The 14861-nt window shown below is 46.9% G+C and overlaps 1 protein-coding gene across 1 annotated transcript; it reads left to right on the forward strand.

Annotated features, from left to right (window-relative positions):
- Positions 1 to 10661: 10661 nt before the first annotated feature.
- On the forward strand, positions 10662 to 14484 carry LOC307131326 (extracellular calcium-sensing receptor-like; the record flags this gene model as incomplete). The annotated part of the gene is made up of 6 exons (XM_079824915.1): positions 10662 to 10882; positions 11213 to 11504; positions 11704 to 12531; positions 12962 to 13189; positions 13357 to 13480; positions 13571 to 14484. The coding sequence occupies 6 exons, from the start codon at positions 10662 to 10664 to the stop codon at positions 14482 to 14484; spliced, it is 2607 nt and encodes an 868-aa protein (XP_079681041.1).
- Between the last annotated feature and the right edge of the window lie 377 nt (positions 14485 to 14861).

Here is a 14861-nt window from a genome sequence, read left to right on the forward strand (position 1 = left end):
ACACGTGTGCACTTCACTCTTTCAGACACTGCAAACTCACTTCATCTCCACAGTGATTAATCGACTCGTTTCTCTTCTCTCTGTAGGGTGGATGACTCGAGGAATAACGTTTTCAGAAGATCAGCATGAACACAGCAACGATCCTCCCAGCTGTTCCAGTTACTACGCTTCGTTCTGTCAACAAGATCACACACACTGCCCACAAACAAAGGTTAGTTGCACTCTGGTGATGGTCAATCTTCAACTGTGGTTTTCTCAACGGGTAATCAAATGAAGGGTGCACTTAACTTTTCCTCGGTGAGTCACTCAATATCCTGCAGTGGTTTCCTCTCTCACTTACTTCATTACGTTGCTGTTCATGGTTTCTTCAGAAAACTCACTAAATGAGCATGCCTCGGGGAATCTCACAGTAGAACTCCGATCCGGCATTAAAACCTTCAGCCTTCCTATTTCACCGCCGCTGTCAGAACACACACTGCTGCCTACCCGTCCTCCCACACTGCGCAAACACTGCCTTTTTATGCTCCTTTTCCTGAGCACATGCTTCAATGAAGCACAGCTGATTTGCTTCAGCTGGCGCTCGTTATGGCCAACACTCAACAGAGCCAGATTTAGAACCAATGAGGAATCTTTTTGGATTTACCAGGTTTTCACCCGGTGACACCCTCCCCCACCGGATCCGTTCTAGTCCCGAGAACGGGCCCAGACTCCTAATCTCCGTATCTTGCAGGGGGCACTCCTCGGGTCTCCCGCTGGGAGCGTCGAGCAGGGGCAGCGGGTTCTTCCTCTCTTGGCTCCGGAGTGGGGGCTCTACGGATCATAGCCCAGCCCACCCAAGGTGGCGCAGGGGCCACAGGCGCTAGCGCCTCTGGCTCTTGTCTCGGGTAATTGGGACAGGGGCGCAGCAAGTTTCGGTGCAGGACTCGCACAGGGCCGGGCTTACCCTCGGGACGGATGGTGTACACGGGCTGGTCAGGCCTCTGCTGTTGCTCCACTACGTAGGGGGTGGTCTCCCACCGGTCGCTAAGTTTCCCCTTCCCTTGGCGCCGGTTATCCCGGACCAGCACCCGTTCTCCGGGCAACAAAGGGGCCTCTCGGGCAGTGCGGTCGTACAAGCGCTTGTTTTTCTTGGCTGCTACATCGAGATGTTTGGATACCTTGTCGTAGGCAGAGTGGAGTTGGCGGTGGTGTCGGTGTACCCATTCGGTGGTGGTGGCGGGGGCCTCAGCTGGAGCCGTCCCCAACAGCAGATCCGTGGGCAGACGTACATGTCTCCCAAACATCAGGTAAGTAGGGGCATACCCCGTTGTGCTGTGGAGGCTGTTATTGTAGGCCTGTACCAGGGCTGGTAGACTGTTCGTCCAGTACCCTTGGTGGTCCGCATCCAATGTCCCTAACAGACTCAGGAGCGTCTGATTAAAACGTTCACACCCCCCGTTCCCCTGTGGGTGATAAGGCGTGGTGCGGGTCTTCCGGCATCCGTACAGATTACATAGCTCCTGGACGACACGGGACTCAAAGTTCGGCCCTTGGTCGGAATGGAGCGTCTCAGGGCATCCAAAGGGCTGGAAGACGTGTCTCCATAGAGCACTGGCAGTGGTGGTGGCGGTCTGGTCTAAGGTTGGTATGGCCCAGGCATATTTGGTGAATAAATCGGTGACTACCAAGATGTTCTGGTAGCGATCGGTAGGGCGACTTAAGGTCAGAAAATCCATAGCCACCATATGCAACGGGGCTCTAGGTCTCACTGGGACCATGGGGGCCCTCACGTCTCGCCGGGACTTGAACAGCGTACAACGGGGGCATCCTTGTACATACCTCCCCACCGACTCTTCCATCCCACTCCAAAAGAAGTGCCGGCGCAGTAGTGACACCGTCCGTTCTTGGCCCTGATGTCCTAGCTGGTCATGATAGGCCTGGAGCAACGGCTGGATTTGGGCTTCGGGCACCACCACTTGGGATACCAGCTCGTGGGTCCTGGAGTCCAGAACGGACCTGCAGATCACACCATCTCTGAACTTCAATCTTTTCCACTGCCCCAGAAGCTTCCTTACTCTCCCCGGATGTTCCCGTCGTTCTTCCACCCCAGGGAGTTTGTTCCGCTCCAGGTAGGTACGTAGGGTAGCCAACCCTGCATCCTGTTCTTGCCGTTCCCTCCATCGACGGGGGTCCCATCCCCAACTTACTGGTACTCCCTCCACTCGTGTTCCAGGTGCTTCCACTACTCCCACCATCAGCCCTTCTTCTGGTTCTGGCCCTGGAGTTCCCCCTTTTCTAGCTGGTGGTAATCGGGACAGGACATCGGCATTTATGTGCTCTCGGCCTGGCCGATATTGTAGCCGATAGTTGAAGTTGGCAAGCTGGGCCACCCACCGCTGCTCCACCGCCCCTAGCTTCGCGGTTTGGAGATGCACCAGTGGACTGTTATCGGTTACCACCAGTACTTCGGCTCCCCACAGGTAATCCTTAAACTTCTCACATATAGCCCACTTCAGGGCCAACAGCTCGATTTTGAAAGAGCTGTAATTAGCATCGTTCCGTTCAGCAGGGTGGAGGCTCCGGCTGGCGTAAGCAATGACCCTTTCCGCTCCATCTTGTCGTTGGGCTAATACGGCTCCCAATCCGCTGTTGCTAGCGTCGGTGTAGAGGATGAAAGGCTGTGTGAAATCGGCATAAGCCAGAATGGGGGCCTGTACCAACTCCTGCTTAAGACGGTGGAAGGCGGTCTCGCACTCCGGACTCCAGGTGATGGTGGGGGAACTCCGGCTCCGTGACACTCCAGCCCCGGCCAACAGCTGATTCAGGGGTTTTGCAATTTTTGCGAAGTCTTTTATGTAGCGCCTGTAGTAGCCGACGAATCCCAGAAAGGATCGCACATGCCTCATGGTTTTCGGGGGAACCCAACCCTGCACCACGGACACCTTCTCTGGATCGACGGCCACCCCTGCAGCGCTCACTCGGTGCCCCAGGAACTGAACTTCCCTTTTGAGGAGCTGGCATTTCCCTGGCTGGAGCTTCAGCCCGTACCGCTCCATCGCCCGGAAGACTTGCTCCAGATGTGACAAGTGGGAATCGAAGTCGGGGGAATAGACGATCACATCGTCCAAATAGACCAGGGTGGAGTCCATCAGCTGCCCTCCCAGGCATCGCTGCATAAGCCTCTGGAAGGTCGCAGGGGCGTTGCAGAGGCCGAAGGGCATGCGATCCCATTCAAACAGGCCGAAGGGGGTGGTAAAGGCAGTCTTCTCGCGGTCTTGTTCCTCCACTCTCACCTGCCAGTAGCCACTCGCCAAGTCCAAGGTGGAATACCAGCTGGCGTTGGTCAGCCCCGTAAGGGAATCCTCAATCCGGGGCAGGGGGAAGGCATCCTTCTTCGTCACCAAGTTCAGTTTGCGATAGTCTACGCAAAATCTCCAAGAGCCCGTCTTCTTACGGACTAGGACAATTGGGGCGGCCCATGGACTGCTGCTCTCTCGAATGACTCCACGTCCCAACATTCCTTTTAGTAAGGCACGGACTTCTGTATATAAAGTCGGGGGTACCGGACGGTACCGCTCTCGACTGGGGGGAGCGTCTCCGGTAGGTATAGCGTGTTTGACTATACTGGTGCACCCATAGTCCTCATCATGGGTGGAAAAGACGTGTTGCCACTTGGTCAGTAGACTCTGAAGTCGGCGGGTTTGTTCCTCTAGTAGGCCCTCCCCCTGCAGGGACTCGCTCAGTAGGTGGATCGGCATGCCTCGTGTAGCGGGAGCAGGACAAGACTCTTCCCTTGCCAAACCGACTTCGACCACTGTTGCGCTCACCTGGCAGAAGCGGACCTCCTGCTCCTCCCTCACCTGATGGGGACTTACTGGCGTGATACGGGTCAGTCGTTGGTGCCGGTAGAGATGAACAGGGTAAGTATTCGTGTTCCTCACTTTGACTGCAATTCGGCCCCGAAGGGCTACTGTTAACCCCCGAGCGACTTCAATAGTCTGGCACTCCCAGTGGGGCTCAACAAGGATGCAATCTTCGGGGCCATAGGCCCGCTCTGGAAGCCGAACCCAGACCACAGCCTCGCTCCGGGCAGGGACAGAGACAGCATGGCGACAGGCTACCCGACCAACGTCTTCCCGATCTCGTTGGGAGCTTGCGACCTGCACTCGCCGACAGTCGGTCACAACACGCTCCCACTCGTTCTTCTCGGCTGCGGAGGTGTAACGGAGAGGACCAGCCCGAAACAGCTCTTCCCAACAGTCCATGATCACATTCATCCCCAACAGGGCTCGATGTTCCCCCAGACAGGAGTCTCGCACAATCACGACTCCCATTTGTGGGATCGTGGTGCCATGGATCTCGAAGTTGGTAACCTGATATCCGATGTAGGGGATGTTCAGGCCATTTGCACCTCGCAGGGTGAGCCAGGGGACTTCAGCTTCAGGTAAGTGGTGAGCATCGAACAGGTCTTTGGACAGACTCTCAGCAAACATGGTAACCTGGGATCCTGTGTCTACCAGGCACCGAACAGTAACACCATTGATTTTGATCTCCACGAGGGGGCAACGTCCCACCAGGCCATCTCGTGGAGCTGGATTGACTAGCGGGTCCATCCGGGGGGTCCCGACCACTTGACCCACAGTGGCCGGTCGTTCTAAAAAACCCCCCTGCGAGTTTAGTCGGGAGCCGCATTGGCGGCTATAATGTCCTGACTCTCCGCAGGTGTTACAGATCGGGCGCCCCTGTTCATCCCACTGGAACCTGGAACTGGACGGGCGGCTGGTGCGTCTTCCCGGACCCCTCCCTCCGTCAGAATACGACCGTTCCCGAGGTAAAGGCAAGGGCTCTGGCCGCCCACGGCGGAGTTCCCCAAGAATGGATTTTGAGAATTCAGCCATCTCTTCTCGGACGTCTTTCATCAGCTCTGCACGTAGGGCTTGCTTCCAGTCTGTCGGTTCGGGCTGTGTTGAGGCACTCGTTCCACTTGCAGCCAAACACACCGGTGTCTCTATGGTCTGGTGGTGATCCTGTTCCAGGGCTAGGGCCTCCTTACGTAAATCTTCGAATGTCAAGGCGGCATCCCTTCGAAGCTGCAGTCTCAGACTTTGTCGTATTGGACCTTCTCGTAACCCCAAGAGGAACTGATCTCTGAGTAGTGTCTCTTCCTCACCCAGTCCATGATGCTCTCGACTCTTCAGTCTAGAGAACTGTTCTCGTAATCGTAGAGCGAATGCTCGTAGGGTCTGTCCAGGTCCCTGCTTACAGTTAAAGAACTGTGTTCGTAGCACTGCCACTGGAGTGGAATCACCATACTGCCCGGACAAGAATTCAAATATGGCCTGTGTGGTGGCTCGGACGGCTTCAGGCGCTGCTCGGACTTCCCTCTTCGCCTCCCCCTCAAGCGAATTCAATACGAATTGTATCTTCTGGGCTTCGCGGAGCCCTTGCAGTCCGGCCAAGTATTCTACTTGCGCTCTCCAGTCCGTTAAACTTAACTCTGAGCCAGACCCACCATACTTCTGGGCCCACGGGACTCCCATAAACATAGATGCCATTGGTTGTCGGGCAGCTGGCAAATCTTCGTCCGCCATCCTGGGTCCTCTGGCCGCTCGACTCCGAGTGGTAACCCTGCCGACTTACGCCAAAAGTTATGTAACCGATGTTAGGGCCGAGGGACGATTACCACACTCCGGAGGAGCAGACACCTGAGGATACCAAGAGGCGGACAACAGAATGACTTTCAAAGGTAAGTTTTGTTTATTAATTTAAAACAATAAAAACAGTGCTGAGAATTTTCGTGGCTGGAACCCGATTTGGGAAGAGGAACTGGGGGATATTCCTCTTCTCTACTGACTCGTGGGTGGGACAGTAATTTCTTTGACCCGTCAGAAGGTGCTTGTAGGACGGACAGAGGCTTCTTCTCGCCTTCAACTTTCCCCACGGACAGAGCAGGTAAGTATTTGGCCCGTGAAAGTGTTCTTAGGACAGCCGATCGAATGACAGCAGCTTCCTCACCTCTTCTGAGGGACAGACAGTGGCGGTGCTCAGACTCGGCTTGTGGACGTGTTCATAGAACGGCCGATCGAATGACAGCGGCTTCCTCACCTCTTCTGAGGGACAGACAGTGACGGTGCTCAGACTCGGCTTGTGGATGTGTTCATAGAACAGCCGATCGAATGACAGCAGCTTCCTCACCTCTTCTGAGGGACAGACAGTGACGGTGCTCAGACTCGGCTTGTGGATGTGTTCATAGAACAGCCGATCGAATGACAGCAGCTTCCTCACCTCTTCTGAGGGACAGACAGTGACGGTGCTCAGACTCGGCTTGTGGATGTGTTCATAGAACAGCCGATCAAATGACAGCAGCTTCCTCACCTCTTCTGAGGGACAGACAGTGGCGGTGCTCAGACTCGGCTTGTGGACGTGTTCATAGAACAGCTGATCGAATGACAGCAGCTTCCTCACCTCTTCTGAGGGACAGACAGTGGCGGTGCTCAGACTCGGCTTGTGGACGTGTTCATAGAACAGCCGATCGAATGACAGCAGCTTCCTCACCTCTTCTGAGGGACAGACAGTGACGGTGCTCAGACTCGGCTTGTGGATGTGTTCATAGAACAGCCGATCGAATGACAGCAGCTTCCTCACCTCTTCTGAGGGACAGACAGTGCTCGTGGAGTGTGGTCCTCGGGGTGCGTTGAGCTCTTTCCCTCCACACCGTACACTCAAGTGGGAACCTGGACACAGCTTGAGACAGATCAATTTGAAGGGATCTTCACAGTCATAAGTCGATATTCATCCATCAAAGTTTCAGAGGGAAACGCAGTCGTCTCACCACACTTGTGCATAAATCACTCTTATAAATCTTCACACGTGTGCACTTCACTCTTTCAGACACTGCAAACTCACTTCATCTCCACAGTGATTAATCGACTCGTTTCTCTTCTCTCTGTAGGGTGGATGACTCGAGGAATAACGTTTTCAGAAGATCAGCATGAACACAGCAACGATCCTCCCAGCTGTTCCAGTTACTACGCTTCGTTCTGTCAACAAGATCACACACACTGCCCACAAACAAAGGTTAGTTGCACTCTGGTGATGGTCAATCTTCAACTGTGGTTTTCTCAACGGGTAATCAAATGAAGGGTGCACTTAACTTTTCCTCGGTGAGTCACTCAATATCCTGCAGTGGTTTCCTCTCTCACTTACTTCATTACGTTGCTGTTCATGGTTTCTTCAGAAAACTCACTAAATGAGCATGCCTCGGGGAATCTCACAGTAGAACTCCGATCCGGCATTAAAACCTTCAGCCTTCCTATTTCACCGCCGCTGTCAGAACACACACTGCTGCCTACCCGTCCTCCCACACTGCGCAAACACTGCCTTTTTATGCTCCTTTTCCTGAGCACATGCTTCAATGAAGCACAGCTGATTTGCTTCAGCTGGCGCTCGTTATGGCCAACACTCAACAGAGCCAGATTTAGAACCAATGAGGAATCTTTTTGGATTTACCAGGTTTTCACCCGGTGACATAAATGACTGTTATTCTGAATGGCTGGTGTCATCGACTGGGTCACCTCAAGGGTGTGTCCCCTGTCCTTTATTATTTATTTTGTACACTAATGCGTGCAAGAGTAGTTTTGGTAATAGGCACATCTTAAAATTTGCTGACGACTCTGTAATCGTTAGCTTATTGAGTGAGGAGGATTCTACGCATGGTCCGGTGGTTGAGGATTTTACGGTTTGGTGTCAGAATGCTTTTCTAAAACGTAATGTTCTGAAAACTAAAGAGATGACCATTGATTATAGATTGAGGGGGAAATCAATTGATGATAAGCAAATAAGTATTAATGGAGCGGGGATCCAGAGTGTTGAACAGTACAAGTATTTGGGTACTGTATTGGATTGTAAATTGACATTTGTGTATGTGCATGTTTTATAGATCCTATATTGAGTCGTTTTTATCCTTTTCATTGTCGTGCTGGTTCAACTCTCTAATTGTTAAAAAATAAAAACCGTATTGAGAGGATGGTAAATCAGGGAAACAAAATAACAGGGAGGAAGCAGATGACTATGGCTCAGTTATACCATAGACAGGCTTTGGGTGAAGCCGAGAACATTTTGTTAGTTGATTCTCATCCCTTGTATTCTGAGTTTCATCTTCTCCCGTCTGGTAGCCGGTATTGAACTCCGCTTAGTAAAACAAATCGGTTTAAAAATTCATTTGTCCCCTCAGCTGTAAAGTTTTTAAATTCTAGGTAAATGTATTTATTGTGTATATTTTTTCTCCTATTTTCGTGTATGTGTGTGTGTGTGTGACACTGTTTTATGTTTATGCTTGTTTGCTGCAACCAAATTGCATTCGGGAAATGAATAAAGACGGAACTGAACTGATTGTTTAGTGTCTGCATGTCCGTCTGTCTCTTGTTTTGTGTTACAGGAGGAGCCAGTGAATACTTGATCATGCCTTTCGGCCTGTCCAACTCCCCTGTCGTTTTCCAAGCACTCGTCAATGACGTGTTGAGAGACATGGTCGATCAGTTCATATATGTCTACCTGGATGACATTTAGATTTTTTCATCTTCTCTCCAGGAACATGTTCAACACGTCAGACGAGTGCTCCAGAGGCTGCTTGAGAATGGGCTTTTTGTCAAGGCGGAGAAATGCGTGTTTTTCATGCATTTCCATGTCAGTTCCGTTCTTGGGGTGTATCGTCTCGTCTGAGGGGGTGCGCATGGATCCTGACAAGGTTAAAGGGTTAGTTTACCCAAAAATGAAAATTGTCATTAATTACTTACCCTCATGTCATTCGACACCCGTAAGACCCGTAAGAACACAAATTAAGATATTTTAGTTGAAATCTGATGGCTCAGAAAGGCCTCCATTGGCACAATGTACTTTACACTCTCAAGACCCATAAAAGGTACTAAAGACGTCGTTACAAAGTCCATCTCACTACAGTGCAGGTTCTACAATAATTTTATGAATCGACAAGTATAGTTTTTGTGCGCAAAAACATCCTAAATAACGACTTATATAGTGATGACCAAGTCAATTCAGCGTTTTTGATCGCCAAAGTCACATGATTTCAGCAGTTTGGCGGTTTGACACGCGATCCGAATCATGATTCGACTCGCTGATTCATAACGCTTCGAAGCTTCATGATGCAGTGTTTTGAAATCGGTCATCACTATATAAGCCGTTATTTAGGTTTTTTTTGCGCACAAAAACTATTCTTGTCGATTCATAAAATTATTGTAGAACCTGCACTGTAGTGAGATGGACTTTGTAATGACGTCTTTAGTACCTTTTATGGGTCTTGAGAGTGTAAAGTACATTGTGCCAATGGAGGCCTTTCTGAGCCATCGGATTTCAACTAAAATATCTTAATTTGTGTTCCGAAGATGACCGGAGGTCTTACGGGTGTCGAACAACATGAGGGTAAGTATTTAATGACAGAATTTTCATTTTTGGGTGAACTAACCCTTTAAGGCAGTGGTGTCCAACCCTGCTCCTGGAGAGCTACCGTCCAGCAGATTTCAGTTCCAACCCTGCTCCAACACACCTGTCTGTAATTATCTATCACCCTGAACACCATGATTAGCTGGTTCAGGTGTGTTTGATTGAGGTTGGAGCTAAAATCTGCAGGGTGGTAGCTCTCCAGGACCAGGGTTGGACACCCCTGCTTTAAGGCTGTGGTTGATTGGCCAATCCTAGATTCTCGTAAGACCCTACAGAGGTTTCTGGGATTCGCCAATTTTTATTGCCGTTTAATTTGCAATTTCTGCCAACTAGCCGCTCCTCTGAGGCTGTGGTAGATTGGCCAATCCCAGATTCTCGTAAGGCCCTACAGAGGTTTCTGGAATTCGCCAATTTTTATTGCCATTTTAGTTGCAGTTTCAGGCAACTAGCCGCTCCTCTGACCGCCTTGACCTCCACCAGAACGACGTTCAGGTGGTCTAATGCAGCTGAGATTGCATTTTCTAACCTCAAGAGCCGCTTTGTTTCAGCTCCCATTAATAAATGAGCCGTTTTCTCATTTTTCCACTTTCAATATTAAATCGAAAAATGAATGTACACGGACCGGATGAAGTGCTGTTTTCTCATTTTCTACTTTAAGGATACATAAATTGGCAGTAATTTTTAGTTCACCCACAATGGAAAAATATCATGAATGGGGGAAATATCATGAATATATGTTCACCCACTGGAACAGTTTCTCACAGGAACTGAATTTTTTACAACACCGGCTTAACACCCTCTGGCTCCATCTGCTACAGTAGCCATGCTCCGAACTCTCACTGTCCACCTTATTTTGCAACATGGAAGTAAGCTATTTTCTGTGAATGTGTGAACTTCCGATTAGCCGCTGTAAGTAATAGGTAAATAACTGGAAGAATAACAAAATGCAGGGAATGGTAAAATAATGTGTGCTATACACCAGTGGGTTTACAATAATAAATAATATGATAAAAAATAATGTGATAAAAATAAAATGAAACATTTAAAAAAAAAATACATCACCTTTGCATAAATTAGAAAAGTAAATGATAAGTGATGGGAAGGCGACATTGTGTTTTTTAGAGATTCCCACTTAGCACCGCCTGCTCTATTAAAGCAACTCCCCACACAATTGTCATCATAAATTAGCAAGCAGAATGGGTGAGTGTGTCAGAAAGAGAGAGATGGGGATCACTCTAAACATCTGCCTGTATCTGTCTTTTAACTGCATCTCTGCAGCATCAATCGTCGGATCAGGCACCTGTCAGCTCCAGGGACACTTCAAGTTGAATGGAATGTACCAGGATGGGGATGTTATACTTGGAGGTCTGTTTGAAGTTCATTTTTTCACAGTGTTCCCAGAGCTGAGCTTCAAAACAGAGCCAGAACCACCATATTGTGAAAAGTGAGTCTGGGGCCAGAAGGACTACATTATTATGAAAGAAATTAAAGAAAAGAAGAAAAAAAAAAAAAAAAAAGAAAATTAAATAGGAAATATGTTTTATTTTTTTAGGAAATCTTTTTGTCAAATAATGTGTAGACAGCTATGATGCTAACTTGACCAAAAAAAATCTGTATTAAAACCACTTTATATCTAACAAAGTGTGCACCATAGGAGGGTTACATGAGTGATGAATGATCGTTTAATTCACATTTGAGTTATTAGCTTTTTTGTATAATTTTATTATAATCATAATATAATCATATAATCATGTATCTTGCTTGTTTCCCCTAGATTTGATATGGAAAGCTTTCAGCAGGCGCAGACCATGGTTTTTGCTATAGAGGAGATCAATAAGAATCCAAACCTGCTGCCTAACATCACTCTTGGTTACCAACTTTATGACAACTGTGTGATGCTAGGAATGGCGTTTCGGGCTGCCATATCCCTGGTTAGTGGGACAGAGGATACCTTCTCCAACCTAAACTGCACTGGCCCTCCTCCAGTAATTGGGATTGTGGGGGATCCAGGATCAACTCCATCCATTGCGATTTCCAGTGTGCTGGGGCTGTTTCGAGTACCTATAGTAAGATGGGATGAAAAAAGTAAAAATGCACTATATGCATATTTTTTTCACTTTTCAATTACATGTTATATTTGCCATATATATATATCTATATATATATCTATATCCTGATTCCATTTCTTGTAACAATCATCCGTATGTGTATGTTGTTCATAACTCCATTTCCATTTCATGCCTTCGCTCCATCTTTCCTAATTAGGTTAGTCACTATGCCACCTGCTCCTGTTTGAGTGACAGGAAAAAATACCCCTCTTTCTTCAGAACTATCCCAAGTGATGCCTTCCAGGTGCGGGCTATGGTTCAGATCTTGAGGCATTTTGGATGGACCTGGGTTGGACTCCTCTACAGTGATGATGACTATGGAATCTATGCTTCTGTGTCCTTCCAGCAGGAAATGCAGCTGTTTGGAAGTTGTGTTGCTTTTTCTGAAATCCTGCCCCATGATAACAACCCCAAAGATATTCAACATATAATGGGAGTGATTCAGGCCTCTACAGCAAGAGTGGTGGTTGTTTTTTCTACTTCATCATATCTTATGACTTTGATGGATGAGGTGGTGTTGCAAAACCTGACAGGTAGGCAGTGGATTGCGAGTGAAGCTTGGGCCACTTCCCCTGTCTTTCACAGTACACGTTTCCTACCCTTCCTGGGGGGCACACTGGGCATCGCCATCAGGCGTGGAGAAATCCAGAGACTTAAAGACTTTCTGCTACGTCTCTGTCCCAGCAATAATCCAAGAAATAATATGTTAAGGATCTTCTGGGAAAACATGTTCAGGTGCAGCTTTGAAACTGGGGGTAAAAATGCATATGGAGAACAAATGAAAAATGTCTGTACAGGACAGGAGGATCTGAACACCACAGACACACCATACTCTGATGTTTCTGGGTTGAGGGCAGCTTATAATGTCTATAAGGCAGTTTATGCCCTGGCACATGCACTTCATGACCTGATGAAGTGTGAGGAGGGGAGAGGTCCATTCAGTGGGAACAGCTGTGCCAACATTATCAACCTAAAACCCTGGCAGGTAAGACCCACAGGTATAGTGCAGATTCTCACTGGCCATATAGAAGTGCTTATGTGAAAAAAACTAAATATGTGCTCTATATGTGGCGGTGAAAATGTGTTCTCTATATAAAAAAAACCTCAAACACAGCAGGCATCTTAAAAAAAGGATTTTTTATTTCCGACCGCATATGGGAAAATGTGCTCTACATTAATTCATATTTCAGATATTTTAATTAAACTGATACTGTCACAATATTTATTTTTGTTAGTAACATAAGATATATTTATATGTGATTAAACTTTTTAATTAAACTTTTTAAGAAACATCAATCAATCAAGCATTTTTATTATAGAACTTAAGTAATTAAGTAAAGTGTGGCAATCATATATGAATGTATAAGTTAATTTTAACTTCTAAAAACTGTCTTTCCTGTCTACAAACTGTACAGCTGGTTCATTATCTCCAGAAAGTTAACTTCACCACAGGCTTTGGGGATGATGTGTCATTTGATAAGAATGGAGATGCTCTGGCCATCTATGATGTGTTGAACTGGCAGCCAAACTCTGATGGATCAATAAGGGTCCGAACGGTTGGTGTAGTGAATGAAGGGGCAGGAAAAGGGAAGGTGCTCACACTGGATGAGGATGCATTATACTGGAATTTTCAGATGAAAAAAGTAAAAAAAAATTGTCTTTAATTATAGCATGTTACATTCATTCTTACATTTCTGGTATACTGTAAAACAATTTTCCAAATGCCTCATGAAACTACAACAGTATACTGAGCATTCACTATTATATTCACTATTGTTAATAAATAACAACATATGCTGTCCCCTGACAGCCCCACCGGTCTGTGTGCAGTGAGAGCTGCCCCCCAGGGACCAGACAAGCCATGAGAAAGGGCCTTCCTGTCTGCTGTTTTGACTGCCTGCCATGCGGAGATGGAGAGATTTCTAATATGACAGGTGAGGAAATTTTTGATGGAAAAACCTTGAATATATTTTCAAAATAATTTCCTCATAACTTCTTGGCTTATCTATTTTTCTTACTCACAGATGCTATAGAGTGCACAATATGTCCAGATGAGTCTTGGTCAAATTCAGATAAGGATCAGTGTGTTCCCAAAGAAGTAGAGTTTCTGTCCTATGAGGAACCTCTGGGCATCTCTCTGACCACTGCTTCCCTGCTTGGCACCTGCTTCTGTACTCTTGTGATGGTCATCTTTGCACATCATCGTAACACTCCCATAGTACGCGCCAACAATTCAGAGCTCAGCTTCCTGCTGCTGTTGTCACTCAAAATGTGTTTCCTCTGTGCGCTACTGTTCATTGGTCAGCCACAGTTATGGACATGTCAGTTAAGACATGCTGTGTTTGGCATAAGCTTTGTCCTGTGTGTCTCCAGCATTCTGGTCAAGACTATGGTGGTAATAGCCGTGTTCAAGTCATCTCGGCCAGAGGGTACAGGTGCTATGAAATGGTTTGGAGCAGCTCAACAAAGATGCACAGTTCTGGTCCTAACAGCCCTCCAGGTAGTGATATGTGCAGTCTGGCTATCAACTGCCTCTCCAACACCCCATAAAAACAACCAGTATATCCGTTCTAAAATAGTATTTGAATGTGCTATTGGCTCAGTGGCTGGTTTTTCTATGTTGCTGGGATACATTGGCCTGTTGGCCGCAGTAAGCTTCATGTTAGCCTTCCTGGCAAGAAACCTTCCAGATAATTTTAATGAAGCAAAGTTCATCACTTTTAGCATGTTAATCTTCTGTGCTGTGTGGATTGCATTTGTTCCAGCATATGTGAGCTCACCAGGAAAATATGCAGTAGCTGTAGAGATATTTGCCATTTTAGCCTCCAGTTTTGGATTACTGGGGGCAATATTTGCTCCAAAGTGCTACATAATTATATTACATCCAGAAAGAAACACTAAAAAAGCCATCATGGGAAGAGAAACTCAAAAGAGATAGTTTTACATTATTGTGACGTTTCATCTTGTGTAAAATTATTTAAAATGTTTAAATACCTGCTGTTTTTTTAGAATTACAATTATTAACTTACAAGTTATTATTTTACTGCTTTAAATTACACTGTTTATTAATTTGTCATATTTTATACATTTACATCCTTCACACGTTGCTTGTAAAATTTTTCAGTTTGAAGTGAATCCATTATTTACTGAGACTTTTTATTGAAAAACGTGACCCTGGACCACAAAACCAGTCATAAGTCACACGGGTATATTTGTGGCAATAGCCAACAATAGATTCAAGATTATTGATTTTTTTTAGATTCTAGATTAAAATTATTGATTTTTCTTTTATGCCAAAAATCATTAGGATATTAC

The sequence above is a fragment of the Gobio gobio genome, assembly GCF_949357685.1.
Source record: "Gobio gobio genome assembly, chromosome: 9".
Lineage (NCBI taxonomy): Eukaryota > Metazoa > Chordata > Actinopteri > Cypriniformes > Gobionidae > Gobio > Gobio gobio.